Raw genomic sequence first — 20099 nt, forward strand, 5'->3', positions numbered from 1 at the left:
GCAAGATCATGACTGAGCTGATGTCGGACGCTTAACTGAGCCACCCAAGCATCTCTCAGAACTTGTTTCTAAAGTGAGCAAAATCATGATTGATCTTAAAATTAATAAAACATATCCCTTTGTGACTGTAGTCAACTCTATTGGAATGGAGCAGAGGGTCCAAAACAGTGACTAATGAAAGAATTATTTCTATTTCCTGTTGAAACACAGTCTGAGGGTACATTTGAGGTAGATTTGCCTTTTAATCATGTTTTGCTTAATCAGATACTAATATTAGTGGACATTCGTTGATCTTACAGCAATATATATATATATATATATTTGTACAGAGAGAGCGAGCATGTGTGAGTGGAGGAGGAGAGAGGAGGAGAAAGAGAGAATCCCAAGCAGGCTCCACGCTCAGCACAGAGCTCAACACAGAGCTTGATCCCATGACCCTGGGATCATGACCTGAGCAGAAATCAAGAGTCAAAGCTTCAAGGAACTGAGCCACCCAGGCACCCCCCAAATAATTTTTATAATTAAGAAAATTTGGGGGTTGCAGAGAAGAAACGGGGGGGGGTGGTTAAAAATGCCAAAGTGAATCTATGTTATAGTTAATAAATAGTGATATATTTGGTATTATTTATGTTAAGCTAGCAGAACTTGAATGATTATTTTCTTTTACTACAAGTGTCTTTAAATAAATCTAGGAGAATCAGAGCAGTAAATATTAGATTACTGTGAACATTAAGAGTAGCAGTTAGGGGGTGCCTAGGTGGCTCAGTCAGTTAAGCGTCTGACTCTTGATTTCGGCTCAGGTCATGATCTTGCAGTTTGTGAGTTGGAGCCCCACATGGGACTCTGTGCTGACAGTATAGAGCCTGCTTGGAATTCTGTCCCTCTGCCTCTCTCTCTCTCTCTCTGCCCGTTCCCCTTGCACATGCACATACTCTATCTCTCTCTCAAAATAAACTTAATTAAAAAAATTAAGAAAAAAATAATAGCAGTTAATTTGTTCTTTTAAGTCTTAGTTGACTTTATATTGATGTATTCAACAGAGTTGTAAGGTATGGAATTATCTAAATATAATTATGAGCAGTTTTTTGTTGTACATGTTAGATTTCAACACTGAAGTTCTCAAAAAAGCTTGGGAATTAGATATAATTTATGCCCTGAGACGTATAATGGCATAGTTGACTAGTTCCACACTGGTGTAATTATGATCAGCCTAACATCTAGAATAATCCGTTTTAAATGTTTAACTACTCTGAACTCTGATCCAAATTCAGATAGGCAGTTCTAGATTTTCCTCTTGATAGTCAAGAGAATTAGCAATTAAAACAATACTCTAAATAATTATTGTTTAGGATGTTTACATATTTGCCAGAATCTGTCAAACCATCTTTTATAGTAAATCTCCTCTGTTAAAAAGTCTTTTAAAAAGATTGTAACTCACGGGTGCCTGGGTGGGTCAGTTGGTTAAGCATCTGACTTCGGCTCAGGTCATGATCTCACGGTTCATGAGTTCAAGCCCCATGTTGGGCTCTGTGCTGACAGCTCAGAGCTTGGAGTCTGCTTCCGATTCTGTGTCTCCCTCTCTCTGTGTCCCTCCCCTGCTTGCTCTCTGCCTCTCAAAAATAAACGTTAAAGAAAAAAAAAGATTGTAACTTGGAAAATAGCATTTAAAAATATTATTTAATTGTTTGGACTTGGATATTTACTCTAGGAAATGGATAGAAAATTCTTCATGGAATTCTTGAGAAAGAGGTTTTATTATACTATATTTTCCTCCTGGCCAGTAATTCCATTTATTGCAAACTGAACATTCTCTTTGTTGCTGCTGACCTTGCTCGTGGTCAGTACAGGGAGCACAAACCCTCCATCAGAAGAGTGAAATGACAGGGGCGCCTGGGTGGCTCAGTCGGTTAAGCATCCGACTTCAGCTCAGGTCACGATCTCGCGGTCTGTGAGTTCGAGCCCCGCGTCAGGCTCTGGGCTGATGGCTCAGAGCCTGGAGCCTGCTTCCAATTCTGTGTCTCCCTCTCTCTCTGCCCCTCCCCCGTTCGTGCTCTGTCTCTCTCCGTCCCAAAAATAAATAAACGTTAAAAAAAAAAAAAAAAAATTTAAAAAAAAAAAAAAAAAAAGAAGAGTGAAATGACATCATCAGTGAAGGTATTAAAGGGAAAAAAATTTGGGCTAGTTCATATTGATTCATGTTCCAAGAGCCCTGAGAAAAGTGAAAATTTATTAGCTAGGCATTCAAGAATCATAAAGATAAAATGTAATATCAGGTTTGAAGACCATGTTTAAAAAAAGAGACAACATGAAAAAAATTAATATAATTCCTTTAAAATTTAAAAATCTGGGTTGTGATGCACAGATTGATTAATAATGATTAAGTTTAATTTTACTATATTAAAATTTTGTATAGCAAAAGAAATAGTGATCTTTATGTATGCATGTGAGTAAGTAAGCAATCTCTACACCCAGCGTAAGGCTGGAACTCACAACCCTGAAATCAAGAGTCACGTGCTCCTCCGACTGAGCCAGCCAGGCACCCCAAGAATGGCACACATCTATTTATGTGTGAGCCAGTTATTTTTTGTATTCTTTGAAGAAGGCTAGAAAATTTTTCTGTCAGCAGTGTCCTAAAGACTGATTGCATTGTGATTAAGGACTTAGTTATTTAAGAACAAGTACATCATCAAAAAAACTCTTACACCAAACCCTCTTTTATAAATGTGGCTGGTAGTTCCAATGGAATGTTTATGTTTTGTAAGCATTTTATGGGACATAGAAGATGATCATTATCCTTGTCAAAAAGTTATTAATTGATGTATGAATGGTACTATTTAGATTACAAAGGAACTCAGATGGTGTGGGTGCTTATTTGTGATACTGTGTTAGGGTCAAGTACAGAGAAAACCAAGGCACTTTAATCCTTCTCTGTAGGATCTTATAGCTGTCAAAATAATGCCACCAAACATTTTTATAACACTTTTACATTCTTTTTTTTTTTTTAGTGGAACATAACTTTAAGTTAAATAAGAACAATGGAAATAGGTGTATTTTACAGAAGAGTTTATTGAGATGTATTGAGATTTAGTGAGCTATCCAAGGATATATAGTTACAAAAACATAGTAAACACCACTGGAATCCAGAGCTCTTGACTCCTGGTTCAAGGAGTTACCAACTAAGAGTTCATGCAGCATTAGTCTAGGATAGATGATTTGAAAATACAGGAAAATTGTTTAAATGACCTATTTTTCATTAAGTGACTGTTTTGTGCAAGGTATTGTACCAGTTTTGTTTGATAGAAAATGAAAAAAAATCGTAGCTACCCATGAAATTATATTGTATAGTCGTAATACAAATAGTAGACAAAGGCTATTTAAAATAATAAAATGATTATATTATGTGAAAGTTAAAAGTACTTTTTAGGGCTAATGCAATAGAAAACCCCCTATATACTGGTATATAATTAAGAGAGAATTTGTAGGAAATAGCCAAGGAGTTTTTATTTACATGTGAAGAGAATGGCTCTGAGATTGAGGGGCCATTATTCTTTGAGGAGGATAGCATTTCACATTTACTTAAATAGGTTTATTGAGCAGTCAGATTGAACAGGAGTGGTTTTGGAAACTTTAGTTAAGAGGAAATGCTAAAACATTTAATCAGAGGTAGCTGAGACCTTGGAGACTATCTAGTCCTTGCATTAATTTTACAGCTAAGGAAACTGAGACCTAGAGTGATGCTGAGTTACTTGCCAAAGGTCAGTCACACAATAGATAGGGACAGTACTAGAATCAGATTTCTTCTAAATGCCTGGATATGAAAAAGCAATGAAATAGATTTATAACAGGACCTAGCAGGTGGCAAATTGTGGACGTATATTGGGTCTATTGAGTTAGAATATAATTTCTACGGAGGTGTGATTTCCGTCAATCTGTGAAAGACAAGAAACAGAATGGTCGACTAGTTTTTGGTTCCTTGGGTAGAGCAAATAAAAATAGAAGGATGTAGTAATCCATGGAGCAATTTGAAAAGCAGGATGAGCTGCCTTATGGCACATATAAAAATGACCTTCCCAGCAACATCTAAGACATTTTATTAACAGCAGTAATATAGATAAGAATGGTGATACTATAAGCAACAACAACGGCAGCTTCCTTTTACTGAATGTTTACCCTCTGTCCAGACATCATGTCAGGCATCTTAGGTACATGAGTTTGTTTAATTATTTCATCCTGTGACCTAGTATTACTGTGCCATTTTGTAGATGAGGAAACTAAATCTCAGATTGTTACTACCCTAGTTACACAGGAAGTTGGCTATTGAATAAAAATTTGAATTCTAATTTTGTTTGAATTCCAAAGCTAGTGTTTTTCAAACTTGAATAATGAATAAGCCCTCCTTCTAAAGGTAAAATAATCTGCCCCATACCCCATATTGACTTATTTTTATTATATGACTACTTAACAAAGTATAAATATAGTATAAATATAAATTACTTAAGCTTGTAGTGCTTATATAATTTTTTAAATAAAAAATATTATAGGTTAAATATAAGCAAAACTAAAAAATATTATAGGTTAAATATAAGCAAAACTTTAAAGATCAATAAAATTCAAATTAAAGACATTAATTTAAAAGAGGAAGTGTTTTTCTTTTTTCTTTCTTGCTGGAATGAAAATATTGATTGCAAGATGAATTTGTAGCTAACTCCTCTAGCATAGTTCTTTTGACTTTGATATGCCTGTATTGCCATGTGCTTTGTGATAACTTGGTTCCCTGCCACTTGCCTTTATTTTGACTTCTTCAAAATGTCCCTTCAGACAATACTTTGTTGTACCATTTGATCTTCATTTGGTATAGTCCATTATTTATTGTTGATTCTACCTCTGTTTTCATTAGTTGAGATGAACTACTAACCCCTTGGTGCCAACTTGGTGGTTTGGGGTTCTGAAAGGTCATGTCACTATGTATTTAGTTATAACATGATGGTCATCCAGGTAATGTAGAATATGTTTATGTTAATTATTTTTCAGGTTATCATCTAGAAGAACCTATAAAATTTAAGAAATTACAAACTGCAAATCATAACCAGGCCTCTGGTGTTTCCACTTAAAGACAAAATTACATTGCACTTTCTCTAAGAACACTATACTATAGAACTATCCGGTTTCTTCAGGGTAATAATAGAGACCCAGGAAAGCCTCTATCTGCACCTACTTTCAGTGCTACCTTCATTTAGGCCACCACTATTTTGCATCTCAATTTCTACCACAGCCCCTAGTTTTACCCCTACCAAACTATTCTTCACAGTGCATTCCATACTAGTGAGTTTTCTATAATACAAACTTTTAGGACTCAGCTTGGGAGTCACCTCTTTCTGAAACCTTTCCCTACTGCTTCTCCTTACCTTCTGCTTTTTCGCTATCCTGACCCCTAGATTGAATTGGTTATCTTTCCTTTATTTCTCCTTTATAATTCCTTAATATCGAGGAAACATATCTCTATTACAGTGCTTAGTACATTGTGTTATAATCCTTAATTTTTTGGTTTCCCAAGTAGACTATTAGCTTCTTTAAAGTACATCCTACCTTGTGCATCTTCTAACTAGCACATTGTCTGAATGGAAAGAAAGTTCTGATGGTATAGCTGTGATCTTGAATCACTGGTCATTTGGGGTTTTTTGTTTGTTTGTTTTTTGTTTATTTTAGAGGAAGTGTGAGCATGGGAGAGGGGCAGAGGGAGAGAGAGAGAGAGAGAGAGACAGAGACAGAGAGAGAGAGAGAGAGAGAGAGAATCTTAAGCAGGCTTTACACTTAGCACAGAGCCCAGCGTGGGACTTGATCCCATGATCCTGGGATCATGACCTGAGCCAAAATCAAGTGTCGAATGCTCAATCAACTGAGCCACCCAGGCACCCCCCAGTCAGTTGTTATTTTAAAAGTGAGTAGTGAAAAATAGGCAAGAGCGAAGAAGATATTTCTTCATCTTTCCTGTTCAAGTATGTAAAATTTATACAGGGTTACCTATTTAATGTAGTAGACTCCGTTAGCCTGTAAGCAACGTAATTTTAGAAGCAGTCTTTTCATAAAGCATTAAATGATGGCATCATCTTGCTTTCTCTTTGCTTTTTCAATGGTTAGGTGCTGTGATTGTCTCCACGCCCCAGGACATTGCACTGATGGACGCACACAAGGGTGCTGAGATGTTTCGAAAAGTCCATGTGCCTGTAAGCATGTATAGCTTCACTGTTACGAGACACCCTTAACTGAAGAAGCAAGTCATTGAGAAATACAGCCCAAATTTTAATTTAGTTCTTTACAGAAATCTATACGAAAACCCTACTTTATCTTTATGGTTACTTTAACAACACACATATAGGTGCAAATGTGTATGCACATTATATTAGTCAAGAGAGATTCTAATTGCACTAAAATATTTTTAAGAAGTCTAAAACATCCTTCATGTATGAGTTTTGTGAATAAATACTACCTTTCCAAATACCGAAAGCTATTATTGACAAAACAACAACAACAACAACAACAACAACAAAAAAACCCCACCTGAGTGTTTAGGTAGATACACTTGAATAGAGCTCTGGTGGGGAGACAGTTGAAAAAAGTGACTTTTTTTCCTTGTTTCCAGTTTAACTCATACATAGCTCACTGTCTTCTAAAATGTATCTGAAGATTTTCTATATAATATGACAAAACAAATTAATATAATATTAAGACAAAGAACTATTGAAATCAGGGTTAGAAGTGAATTTGTAAACAAACTGCATGCCATTGAGGGACTTAAATTCATATGAGAAGTATGCCGTGAATTTTCTAGCAGCCACATAGAGTTTTTATAAAACTGTCCATTTCCATGAGGTTAGAAAGAGCTTGATGTTCAAGGGAAAGAGAGCTGAGACCAGAGAGGCATAAGTCTCTCCCAGGTTCTCAGAAAAAAGAAATCCTTTATATAATGAACACACTCTCATTACTTTTCTTAAAAACCATAAATAGGGGCATCTGGGAGGCTCACTCAGTTAAGCATCCAGCTCTTGATGTCGGTTCAGGTCATGATCTCACAGTTCATGAATTCGAGACCCGAACTGGGCTCTGCGCTGACACCTTGAAGCCTGCTTGGGATTCTCTCTCTACTCCTCCGTTGCTTGTGCTCTCTTTCTCTCAAAATAAATAAATTTAACCAAACAAAAAACATAAATAGGTTTTTTCTCCAAGTGTGCATCGGCGTAAGCAAGTGGACTTGTGCCAGAATACAGTTTAGAGCAAGCATTTGTGTACAAAGCCAACATGATGCCTCCATCTTGGCTATCAGATGGCCTTGATTAATTCAGGAGTAGATTATAAATCTTACAGGACAGAGTTTTTTAGACTTCAGCCCATGGGTTAGCTTCATGGATCTCATGATTCTTTCTCCTTTCCCTCCTCCCCATCCCCAAATTGTATGTTCACTTTGAGTTTGTTTTGGTATGGAGAGAATTCATAACTTTCATTGAATTCTTCAGTGAAACAGTGACATGGTATAAGATCCAGTGGTGTAGTAGCATGAGTGGACTCTCATAAATGTTTTTTTTTTCTCAGGGGAGCTTCTGAAATGTATAAAATGGCAGAGTAGTGGAGTTGAGATGACCATCTTGGACAAGTACCTCTTCCCCCTTGTCAGTACAGAGCTGTATGCATTAATAAGCCATGGAGCTCTGGACTGGATTCACATTGTTTGATGAAAATTGAGGAGCCTGATAAGGATTATGCTTATATACTTACTTTCCAAGAGGTCTGAGGGTATTCCATAGTAGGCATAAAATTGTGATCGTAAGGTGTTTTAAGGCCACCTTTATATGTGGATAAATGAGTGTTAAACACCCCATGATGTCCTACATTGTGAATTTTAGCTTGGAAATATTTTTAAAGCAATGGTAACCAACAGCACACCTCAGAAAAATGTCTCAATAAAGCATATAGTTTGAGCAATGTGACTTCCTATTATGCCCTCTAAGATAAACTAGGTATAAGTAACACCCACCCAGATAACTAAATATGAATACTTTAAAAAATATGTTTATTATTTACTTTTAAGAGAGAGAGAGAGCAAGAGCGGGGAGGGGGGGGGGCGCAGAGAGAGAAAGAGAGAGAGAGAGAGAGAGAGAGAGAGAGAGACAATCCCAAGCAGCTTCCACGCTGCCAGAACAGAGCCCGATGCTGGGCTGGAACCCACGAAACTGAGAGATCATGACCTGAGCCGAAATCAGATGCTTAACTGACTGAGCCACCCAGGCTCCCCACTAAATAAGAATACTTATATGGGATTTTAAAAATATAAATCAGCAAAAAGTTAGACAGAGGGCTATCTACCGAAAACTGAAAACGAGTTATCCGTAATCTTTCTAGCAGAAATTAGGTAACAGGGCCAGTGGTCTGTTACTGCCACTTCAACTAGGATAATAGTCATCCTATCAGCATGTAAGGGAATGCTTAACTTCTCATTCTGTAAGATAAGGGTAGAGACCTATGTACAGTCTACTCAAAAGCATCATGCAGTTCTTGAGGGAAAAGTCTTTTAAAAAGCTGAAACCAGCACTTTTTATTTCCCACCCTGTAAATTATCATTGCATACACCTATTTCAGCTGATGCTGTTACTTGATGGGACTTCGGCTATGGGTCAGGTTTTACATGCACTTTGCTAGTTGGATGTCTAATGACCAAATTGATGGGATCTAATGACAGATTCAGTGTATGTATCTTTTAGTCTTTTATGTTATTTTCACTTACCTGCAGCACTTGATATATATTGCCCTATAAGTAAAGAGGCAAACAATCTCAATTGTTCCAACAGATTTTTCTCTAGACTCTGGAAGAAAGGGTGAGGCAGAGTCCTATGGAACATAACAGCGGGAAAGAGGGATGGTCACTAAGTCCAGGTTAGGCTATTTCTAGGTGGGTGCCACTGAAGAATAGAAGCAAGGAAATACAGTGAGGAAATATTTCACATGCAGGATCTTGGGCTGCAAAAAGCTCATAGGACTAGTGCAGGATTAGCTAGGGAGTGAAAGAGCTGTTTGTGATCAGAAAGTAAATGTTGCAGTTTATGTGTGCAGAGTTGGAACACTTCTGGGTAATGACAAGGTCCCAGATGTGGTTGGTCATGGGTGTGTGGGGCTGAAGTGGAATAGATGTAAAAGTCATCGGAACTGCATAATCCCAAGTTAGCTTTTTTGACATCATCCTGTATCTTTATAATAGCCCTCTTTTTTTCACCCCTATGTTTCAATTATTTGCCCTCTAAACAAGAGGGAAAAATTTTTAATGTTAATTTATTTATTTTTGGAGAGAGAGAAAGAGAGAGAGAGAGAGAGAGAGAGAGCGCGCAGGGTGGGGGCAGAGAGAGTGGGAGAGAGAGAATCCCAAGCAGGTTCTGCATTGGCGGTGTGGAGCCCAATGTGGGACTGAAACTCATGAACTGTGAGATAATGACCTGCGCCAAAATCAGGAGTCAGATGCTTAACTGATTGAGCCACCCAGGCACCCCTAAACAAGAAAAATTTTTAAAGGAGGTAAAATATGTTAATCATCTCAGAACAAGGTGCTCAGTAATCTTTGCAAGTGAATGAGTGAAAACTTTGCAGCAATGAGCTCTGTAAACACTGGGACAACCATGGTGCAGCTACATTGTAAAGGGGATCCTGGTTATGTGTGGGATGTAGATTTGATGACCTCTGAGATACTTCTGGCATTTAAGAGCCTTGGCGTCTAAGTAATCATAAAGCATCTGAAATTAGAACGTGTTCCATAAATGCAAAGAAGAACTGTTATGCTTTGTTTATACCACTTTATTTCATTGTTGCCTGGTCTTTAGTCTTGCTTTCTGTTTTTTTTTTCCTTTTTGAAGTGCATTAGTTACCATGGAAACAATGATGTCATTGGAATTCATTGGTATGGACAGAGTTTAGTAATGTCTACAAGAACATTTTGAAGTTAATTTAAATGCTTTCTTAAAACTCAAGGCTTGGATAAGGGAAGGAGAAGAAGAAATGAACTATTAAATTCTCCGTTCTCTGCCTGAAATCATATCAACTCTGCCAAATCCTTGATTATTTCAGTGTTTGTAGGTAGACTGTTTTTTTTTAAACAATAAATTTTTTTCAGGGGCATCTCTGTGGCTCAGTTGGTTAAGCATCTGTCTGACTCTTAATTTCGACTCAGGTCATGATCTCATGGGTTCAGCTCTGCACTAACAGCGTGGAGCCTGCTTGGGATTCTCTCGCTCCCTCTCTCCCTCTCTCTCTGCCTTTCCCCTGAGCATGAGCACTCCCCACCCCTCCCTCTCCCTCTCTCACACACACACATGCATACACACACAAAACAAATAAATTAAAAAAATATTTTTTAACTTTACACATTTTTAACAGTGAGTACTTTTTGCCTTGTGACATTCTAACACATTTTTGTTGCTTCTTGTACAAGGGAGGTCCAGGCACCTCAGTTTAGAGTCCTTCCCTTACCATTTGAACTTTTAGAGTTACAGGGATTTCACTCTCCAGCCCTTCCTTCTTGGGCAGTCTCTTTACCAGCTCCTGAAAATTATATTAAAGTATGTTTCTTCTCTTACTCTTTCTATAGGTAATGAACCCTTAATTTTAATTCAGTAGATAGCTTATTCTACAAATATGTATTTACTCATATTGAATGCTTTCCATAAGCAAAGTACTGTGATAAGTTCCCTTGGTGACTAAAAAAAAAAAAAAAAAAAAAAAGGATGAAGCCTTTTCTGTTAAGTTCCTTATGGTCCTGTGGACTAGCTCCATTATGGTGAAGGTGCCCTGAATTCTGAGGAGCATGAGAACACTTTCTTCTCTTGGCTATTAAGTAGGGCTTTCATGGAAAAGTCATGATTTTTTCTATGCCCCTGTTATTTTGCATATCCTAGTCCCTTGCCTGATAAGCCATTGTTAGCTTGGGAACTCATATGCATGTTTCAAATTCTTGCTCAGGAAATTTACTTTCTCTGGAAAGCTTTTCCCAAATTCCCAGAAAAGGTTAATCTTTCTCTGAACTACTGTATCATATACCTAGTTTGACTCTTATCCCACTACAGTTTACCTGTCAGTCTCCACAGAAGAATGTGAGTTCCTGGAGGGCAAGAAAACATGCCTTAAATATTCTTAAATATTCAATTACCAAGTGTATGATAGGCCTAAGGTAAATACTTATATGGACATTTGACCTTGGATATAACGCCAGCCACAATCTGCTGTTGTCTTTATTCCCCAGTCACAGGTCACTCTGCCTTGCATTCTCTCTGCTACAGTGAAACTGGTCATCTTCCATGTATTTTAGATTGCCACAAAGTTTCTTTCTTCATGGCCTTGAGCATGCTGTTTCTCCACGTGAGAACCATTATTTTTTTTTTTTTTTAACTTACACTCATTTTTTTTTTTAACTTAGTAGCTCCTTTTTATCCTTCGGTACTTAGATTAAATGGTTCTTTTTCTGGGAGACTGCCCTGTCCCTGTTAACTAGGTGAATTCTTTCTAGTGCATGATCTAGTAACACTCTATTTCTCCTTTTTAACTGTTTTCATATTTGTCAGTACTTTCACATTTGTAGTGCCAGACTATAAGCTCTGAGTGAAGGGACTCCTTACCTCCCTCTGTGCCAAGAACATATTGTTGCTTACTAAACATATACAGATTAAATGAATGGAATAGGATTTTCATAGCTATCGCAGGGGACTGGAGGGACAGAAGTGAGTCTGAAAAGAATCAGGAAATCACAAGTTGTGTTCAGGGTTGTTCAGTTTCTCTATAGTTGAGGTAATGTTTGGCAGTTATACTAGGCCCAGGTTTGGTAGAGCTTTAACAGCTGAGCTAAGGATTTAGACTTTGTTCTTGAGATTTTTAGAGGAGTCCATAAAGAATGTGGGAAAGGAAATAATTGATTTGAAAGGAACTTTAAAAATACTTAATTTGGTGGAAATGAATAGAAAGGACAGGAGCCAGGAGAGTGTGGAGGCATGAAGGAAGCATTTGCAATGGTCAGAGTTACTCAAACTGCAGGTTGTAACCCACCAATGAGTCATGAAACCAGTACTGTGAGGGATGAAACCAAGGTTTCAATATCCGGGTTAATTGCTCTTAAAAAGAGAAAGTATTATTTCATAAAGATTTGGTCTCAGTTGTCAATACATAGAAGTGTACATTTGTATTGATTAACACTTAAAATATTTCTCTTATGGTAAGATAGTTTTAATAATTTGGAAAAATACCACTGTAGGTGATAGGAAGTAAGGGTCTGATGTAGTATAACAGCATTGAAAATGGAAAGGGGAATAAATGTGGTGGACGTTTTGAAGGAAGAATTGCCAGGCTTGGCAATTGATTACATGAGGTAGGGTGGTTAGAAAAAAAAAATGGCAGAAATCTAAGGGATTTTGAGAGTTAGGCTGCCATATTAATAAATCTACCAGGAGCTAGTTTTTTGCTCAAGATGACAGTGAGGTAGAAATAAGACATTAGATTCTCAGTCACAAATCCCTGCCCTTATTCTCTATGAGGGTTGTGATTTAAAACTGTTTGGCAAGGAAGAGACTGGTGGAGCAAATGATTTGGTGTTGGCCTTTTTAGTACTGTTCACATCACATGATGTATGTGACCATCCCTTCTCCTCACAGAAACAGATATATTAATCTGTATATTTGTAGCCTCTTATACATAGATTGATATTTTTTAGCCCTGAGAGAGCTATATTCTTTAATAAGTATATAACTTCTTTTATGGTTACAAATTAAATTCCTTTAGAAATTTTATTATAATTTTTTTAGGCAATAGGGTGCTACTTACAGTGGCATTTTTGCATAGTGGTAAAGAGAGTAAGCTCAGGAATCTGAATGCTAGAGTTCAAATCCTAGGTCTGTCACTTTGTTGCTGTATGACCTCTGCAAGTTACTTAATTCAGAATATGAGAATTATAGTACCATTTCCCTCAGAGGATTGAGAAGAGAAATAAATGAGATAATGCGTGTAAAAAGCTTAGTACAGTGTTCAGCACAAGCTGAAACAACCAATAATGTAAATATAAAATGTCGATTAATGTTGCTTATTATAATTACTTTCAGAATGTTATCATGAAACAGATACATTTCATAGATATTTATGTATTTGACCTATGTGTTTTGACTAGTCCTTTATTTTCTAATAAGAATTTTAACAAGAAATTTTTTACACCTTAGATGCATAGTGTCTTTGAGATTTCCTTATTCCTTGAGTACTTTAGTTGAGCCTAAACCATTCTTTTCATATAGATTAGTTGCTAAAGTTATATAGAGTCTAAAATTCTGTGTTAATTTAAATTTGCATCATTTAATACATGTTAATTGCTGTCACAGATAAACTTCAAAATATATAATGATGCAAATACAATAGAAGTTTATTTCTTGCTCATGTAACAGTACTCATAGATGAATAGGTGAGCAGGGTGGTCTTCTTCCAGGAAGTCATTTAAGCTGCTATAGCCTCTGCCATTTTCACATGTGAGTTCTAAACCCACCTTTGGGGCCATCCTCTTTTGAGCCAGCCAGGGGGGGAAATGGAACAGAAGTGTGTACATGGAGATTTTTATGGACCAGACATACATACATTTCTACTCACACTTCACTAAAAGTCATGTGATCATATGTCACATTTCTCAAGGAGCCCAAGAAAATTAGATTAGTTATGTGCCAATGAAGATGAGGCCATGGAGTTTGGTCAAAGCTACCTGTCTCTGCTACAGATGACCTGGAAATAAAATACAGATTATAGCCTAATGCTGGTCACTGAACTTACCTTTTTTTCCCTTGTAAGTAGTCCTGAAAATTCTATAACTATTTCAGCCTTGAGAATATTTATTTATTTTTAAAAAGGGAGATAGGAATTTTGCTTTTCCTGTGGTTTACTTTTCTTGCTGATTAAAAACAAGAAATTCAGAGAAACCAAAAATACTAGTGTGGTGTGGAACTTTTAAATATTTATTTGAAAGGGTTAATGATTATATTTTCTTCTAAGAAAAATGAGGTGATCTTAGAACCTCAATTAGATGATTCCCATTAATGTTTTCTTTCCATTTTCCACTGTTTTCCATTTTCATTACCACAGACCCTACACAATGTTCTCAACAATGAGGATCAAAGTTGTGGTTTATTATTTTTTCTGGCAGAGTGGCCAGTTATGGTAGTAGGTTAATTGTTTGGACCTGGGGTTCCACACCTTCACCTATGAATGTCTTCAAAACTCATGTATTCATGAAACACATCTTAGAGCTTTTTTTAGCATCTATCTTGTTTGTCTGTTAGACCCCAAAAGTCCAATTATATTTAATACCTCGAGCTGACCTGCCATAAAAAAACAATTTAGAAATAGGCAGTCTTATGTGAAAATAGAGGCAAGTGACACATTTATTCTCTCCTTTCTTCCTTGAATATGTTTTCCTCTGTGATTATCAAATAGTCTCATTTGGTTCTCTGGGAAGTTTCATACCTTTGATGTATTTGAAGAATCTTTCATTATTGGCTGTAGAGGCTTTACAAAGTGTCGTTTGAATTCTTTCTAGGATCACACTAACTAGTTTGCACATGATGTATCACATGTGGCTTCCTTCTTCACAATTGGTTAATTTTTCCACTTTTAGAAGAGTGACTTTTCTTTTTTGGTAACCTTTATAAAACTGGGTAGCAGTCTGCATCTTGATCATTATTACATCTCAGAGACCAAAGTTGTATGCTCATTTGTGTCTTCCCTTAGGATCTCTCACAAGTCCCTGAATGTTTTTATTGAGAATGCTGTTCTATGTGATTTACATGAATTAAAGTAATAATAACTCTCACAACCCTGTGATACAGATAACATTTTTTTCTCTCATTTTGCAGATGTGGAAACTGTGGTAAGAAGATTAAATAACTCACATAAGGTTACCTGTCAGTTTAGTGGGCATCTGGGCTCCTATCCCAAACAGTATGCTTTCCAGAGCCCACATTTTTAACTGCTTTTTCTGTGGATTATCCAAAATTGAGTAATCCAAACTGTAGTAATATGGACATGGGAGAATACCACAAGCTTAGAAATTTCAGGGAGCAAGAGAGGTCTCCATTAAATTTGCTTACCATTGGGTTTCTGACTGTCTAGGTGGGCAAGTAAGGGCAGGAAATGGGTGGATTGAATAATGGGGAGGAGTCAAGAGAGGTATAATGAGGGTGTTTTTTGGGAAAGGGAATTCCATGACCAGGAGAAGAAAATGAAATCTAAGGTTGGATTGCAGCAGTGAGTGTGAAAATGGTTCAAATTAGGCCTTCCATTATAACTGTGCTCTTCATTACTATCCCAGGCCATATTGGCTCAGTATTGTTTCAGACCGCCTAGTTCCATGAACAAAATCCTCAAGTCCATTTACTTGTCATCTTGTTTATTGACTTCCATATACAAAGCAGTGACCCAGCTGGTTTGAATTTTGGCTGTGTTATTTACTAACTGTTTGACCTTGAGCAAGTAATTTAGCTTCAGTGTTTTGTGACCCATCTTATAGGTTATAATGGCAGTTAAATGAGATTATATATGTAGTACTTAGCATAGACCTTAATACATGGCACTATAAAGGGAGGCTCTGAATGTTATTGTTTTAGTAGTAGATTTTAGGGATCATTATTATAGAGACCATCATTTAATATAAACCCTCATTTTGGAATTCAAGATGTAGAGAAGTTGAGTTTGCACCTCATGGGCACACAGCTATTTAGTTGGTCCTGAGAAGAACATGAATTTCCCCATTCATTGTTCTTTCCATGCCAGACTACTTCTGAAAAAGAAAACAAAAACATCCATGTCATTTTTAAAAATTATAATATTTGTACACTTGTTTCAAGGAATATACTAAAACCTGGTTCAAGGCTAATGGAGAACTGAATCTAATCTATTTCAGTTATTTTTATTTATTTTCTATTTAACAGTTTCTCTTCCTCATTTTTTTCTTAAATCATATTTTGTAATCCTTGTGACAAATTCCAACCAGCAAGAATTTAACCTGATTGTAACCTTGAGAAATTGGATTACATAGTAGCCTGAAAATCTTGCTTGTTACTTACCTGAATCTGAATTTAAAATGCCAAGAAGAAATTAAAATTGAGGCCTTTTGAGCTTGCTTAATTCAATTCAGTTGGACACAAAAATCCAATATTTCAAAGCAATGTTGATATTTCAAGAGAGTCAATTTTTTTTAAGTTGATAAAAGAAGTACCCTTCTGAGCCAATGATGGATTGGAATAACGTAAAAGTAACGTGTAAAAGGTTTGTGGTGGCTGATGTTAAGCAGACATGTGGCATTTACTTTCTTTCAGTAAAACTAGCTGAGGTAAAAAGAGATCGGGATCTTATACATTTTTTCTCTTTAAAATTTTTTTATTTGAGTATAGTTGACACAAAAAGTCATGTTATATTTTGATGAGACATTAAAAAATGATTGAGCATGCTTGCAGCTGCATTTTAATGGTATTATGTAAATTAAGCTATGGCAAAGCATCTGTTTTCTAATGTTTCTGCTATACAAAATAGCTCTATAATAAACAAACAGCCTAACAATACATGAAATATTCACACAATATAAGGCATTTTTGGGGGGGAGCAGACAGTACAGAGTTGTCACATGGACATGAAATCTTTCCTTTTTAAGAAAAATTTTTATGAACAAAATTGTAATTTGGATGTTCTGATGTCCTTTCTTATTATATTAGCTGCCCCTGTTCAAAACTCTTTGATTATAGAGGACTGCTTTTTTAAAACCTAGCATAGTGTTTTCTAATCTTTTTAACACTCCAGGCTTTCTTTTAAGTTTTCTTCCAACTAACCCCATGGTTTGAAAAAGTTGTCTGTTACATACTTTGCATATCTTAATATGTTTTCTTTCTAATTAATCAAATAAATGTATGTGTGTGTTATCACAATCAGTTGATATAATTTCAACTAAAAGCAAAGAAACTTGACAGTTTATCTTTCTTATATAGTCTTGGAGGCAACTGTTTCATTTTTCTTCAATTTTTAAAAATATTCATAAATCACTGGCCCTCATAAATGTTTTTGTGCATCTTTAGGACCTTAAAGCAACATTAAATAGGAGAACTACCAAAATAAATTCTGTAGTCATGCTTCAATTGTCTACAACAGTACTTTCCAGCAGAAATGTAATGCAAGCCACAAATGTGATTTAAAAATGGTTAGTTGCCGTATATATATTTTTAATGTTTATTTATTTTTGAGAGTGAGAGAAAGCAGGAGCAGAGGAGGGGCAGAAAGAGAAAGGGAGACAGAGAATCTGAAGCAGGCTCCAAGCTGCCAGCATAGATCCCAGCACAGGGCTCAAACCACGAACCATGAGATTTTTGATCCGAGCCAAAGTTGGATGCTTTACCGCCTAAGCCACCCAGATGCCCCTTTAGTAGCCATATTTTAAAATTAGGAAAACAAACCAAAACAAAACAGCTGACCTTAATTTTAATAACATACTTAACTCAGTATATTAAAAATATTATAATTTCTGCATGAAATCAGTATCAAAGTTGAGAATCAATCAACAAAGGAATTATATTTTCGGGGCGCCTGTGTGGCTCAGTCGGTTGAGCGTCTGACTTCGGTTCAGGTCATGATCTCTCGGTTTGTGAGTTCAAGCCCCGCGACAGGCTCCGTGCTGACAGCTCAGAGCCTGGAACCTGCTTCAGATTCTGTATCTCCCTGTCTCTCGGCCCCTCCCATGCTCACACTGTCTCTCTCTGTCTCTCAATAATAAATGTTTAAAAAAAATTAAAAAAAAAACAAAGGAATTATATTTTAAAATACTAGGAATACTTACAATTCAATGAAAAACAACAACAACACATGATCAATAGAAAAAAAAAAAAGACAAGAATCCTGAACAGACATTTCACAGAGGAGAATATACAATGACCATTAAACATGTAAAAATGTGCTCGGGGTGCCTAGATGGCTCAGTCGGTTAAGTGTTCGACTTTGGCTTGGTTCATGATCTCGCAGTTCGTGCCCTGTGTCAGGCTCTGCGCTGACAGCTCAGAGCCTGGAGCCTGCTTTGGATTCTGTGTCTCCCTCTTTCTCTGCCTTCCCCTGTTCATGCTCTGTCTCTCTCTCTCTCTCTCTCTCTCTCTCTCTCTCAAAAATAAATAAACATTAGAAAATTCTTAAAAAATATGCTCAACTTCATTAATAATTATGGCAACACAAATTAAAGCCACAGTGCAAAGGAGAGCTGGGCACAGCATCAGGAAGAAAGAGAGCAAACTGGAATACACGTACACTCCTGCATCTTTCTTTCACCAGCTCTAACCAAAGGAAAGTAGAGTGTGATGCCTAAGGCTTCACTGCCACCTCCGGGTTTTCATTCCACTTTCAGGGAACTTTAACCAGGAGCCATATATATGAAGGAAGATTCTAGGAAATATAGTTCCTATTATAAACACATTGACAGTTTGAACAGTCCAGCACAATGGACTCACCATACTTGCTAAAATAAAGAAGACTGATGATACCATATGTTGGTGAAGCTGTGTCACACCTGGAATTCTCATACATTACTGGGAGGAGTGTAAATTGGTAGAACTTTATTGGAAAACCTGGCATTTTTTGCTGAAGTTAAACATGCGTAACCTAAATACTTAGCAAAAAAAAGAAAAAAAGGGGGAGACATGTATAAAAACATTCATGGAAGCATTATTTATAATAGTTTCCCCAAAGTGGAACCCAAATTATAACACCATAAATTAGTTTTGCCTGTTTGCAAACTTTATGTAAATGGAATAATAAGTATATACTTTCATGTTGCTTATTTCGCTTAAACTTCATTACCATGTTGCATTCCATTGTGTGACTGTGCCACAATTTATTTGTCCATTTTACTGTTGATGGCCATTTGGTCATTTTCTATCTGGGAATAATTAGTGTTATTTGTGAATACTTTTGTACATGTGTTTTGTTGAATGTTAAGTTCACATTCCTGTTAATGTATAACTGAGAGCAGAATTACTATGCCATAGTGGAAACTAAACATATATCAATTATTTAGATTAACTGCCAGTTTTCCAAAATGGTCGTACCCGTTTACACTCAGGTGAAACTATGAGTTTTACTTGCTCTCCGTCCTCATGGAGATTTGGTGTTGGTGGTTGTTACAGTCATATAGACATTCATCTATTCTAATCAGGTCTTAAAGCTTATATGCATGATATCTCATTGTGGTCCTAATTTGCATTTCTCTGATGATTAGTGAAGTTGAACCCTTTTTTCTCACATTTGTTGGTCTTTGCATATCCTCTTTTATGGAGTGCTGGTTAAGCCTTGCCCATTTTTTAATTTCTGACTTTTTCTTATTGATTTGTGGAGTTCTTTATATATTCCAGATAAAAGCCCTGTGTCATGGATGTGTATTATAAATACCACCTCCTGCTTTATACTTTGCCTTTGCACTCTCTCTTGTGTCTTCCAATTTAGTTATTAATTTTAATGACCACTTTAACAAAATGACTTTTTATTTATGTTTAGTGCTTTGTGTCCTGCTAGAAAAATCTCACACTACTCACACCATTCCTCAACCATGCTGGCTTTTCAATTCCTTGAAGGAGACTTCTCCCTACTTGTATCTTGAGAGTTTTTCCTCCTTTTTATTCTTTAACTTCTGCGTCACATATTTCCTCAAGAAACTCCTCTGTGACTCCCAGGGTATGTTGTCCTCTGTGTTCTACACTCTCATAATACACTGTACTTGCTTCCAGAGAATCTCTTCCAGTTTTTAAGTGGATTTTTGCAATATTTGTTTAGTCTGTTTCTCTATCCAGGAGTGTGAGGATCAAGTCTGTTTTGCTCACCACTGAATGCTACCCCTTTCGCTTAGCCCGGTAACTGGCATATAATAGGAGCCCATTAAATATTGAGTTTGCTTATAGTTTTATGTTTGTGACATTTTGTGGTCTTTATAGAGAACATGTCTGAGGCATAGAGAACAGTAACAAGATACTTATACGTTAATCATATACATTGAAAATACTTGCTCCATCCCTTTCTGTTTTGGG

At 36.5% G+C, this 20099-nt stretch overlaps 1 protein-coding gene across 2 annotated transcripts in view; it reads left to right on the forward strand.

Annotated features, from left to right (window-relative positions):
* NUBPL (nucleotide binding protein like) overlaps positions 1–20099 on the forward strand; it is a 237279-nt gene that overhangs the window by 202103 nt on the left and 15077 nt on the right. For both annotated transcript variants that reach the window (XM_042942931.1, XM_042942933.1), the window contains exon 8: positions 6139–6224. In XM_042942931.1, the coding sequence (XP_042798865.1) occupies positions 6139–6224 (86 nt within the window). The remainder of the gene's footprint in view (positions 1–6138; positions 6225–20099) is intronic.

This window comes from Panthera leo, chromosome B3, assembly GCF_018350215.1.
Source record: "Panthera leo isolate Ple1 chromosome B3, P.leo_Ple1_pat1.1, whole genome shotgun sequence".
Taxonomy (NCBI): Eukaryota; Metazoa; Chordata; class Mammalia; order Carnivora; family Felidae; genus Panthera; species Panthera leo.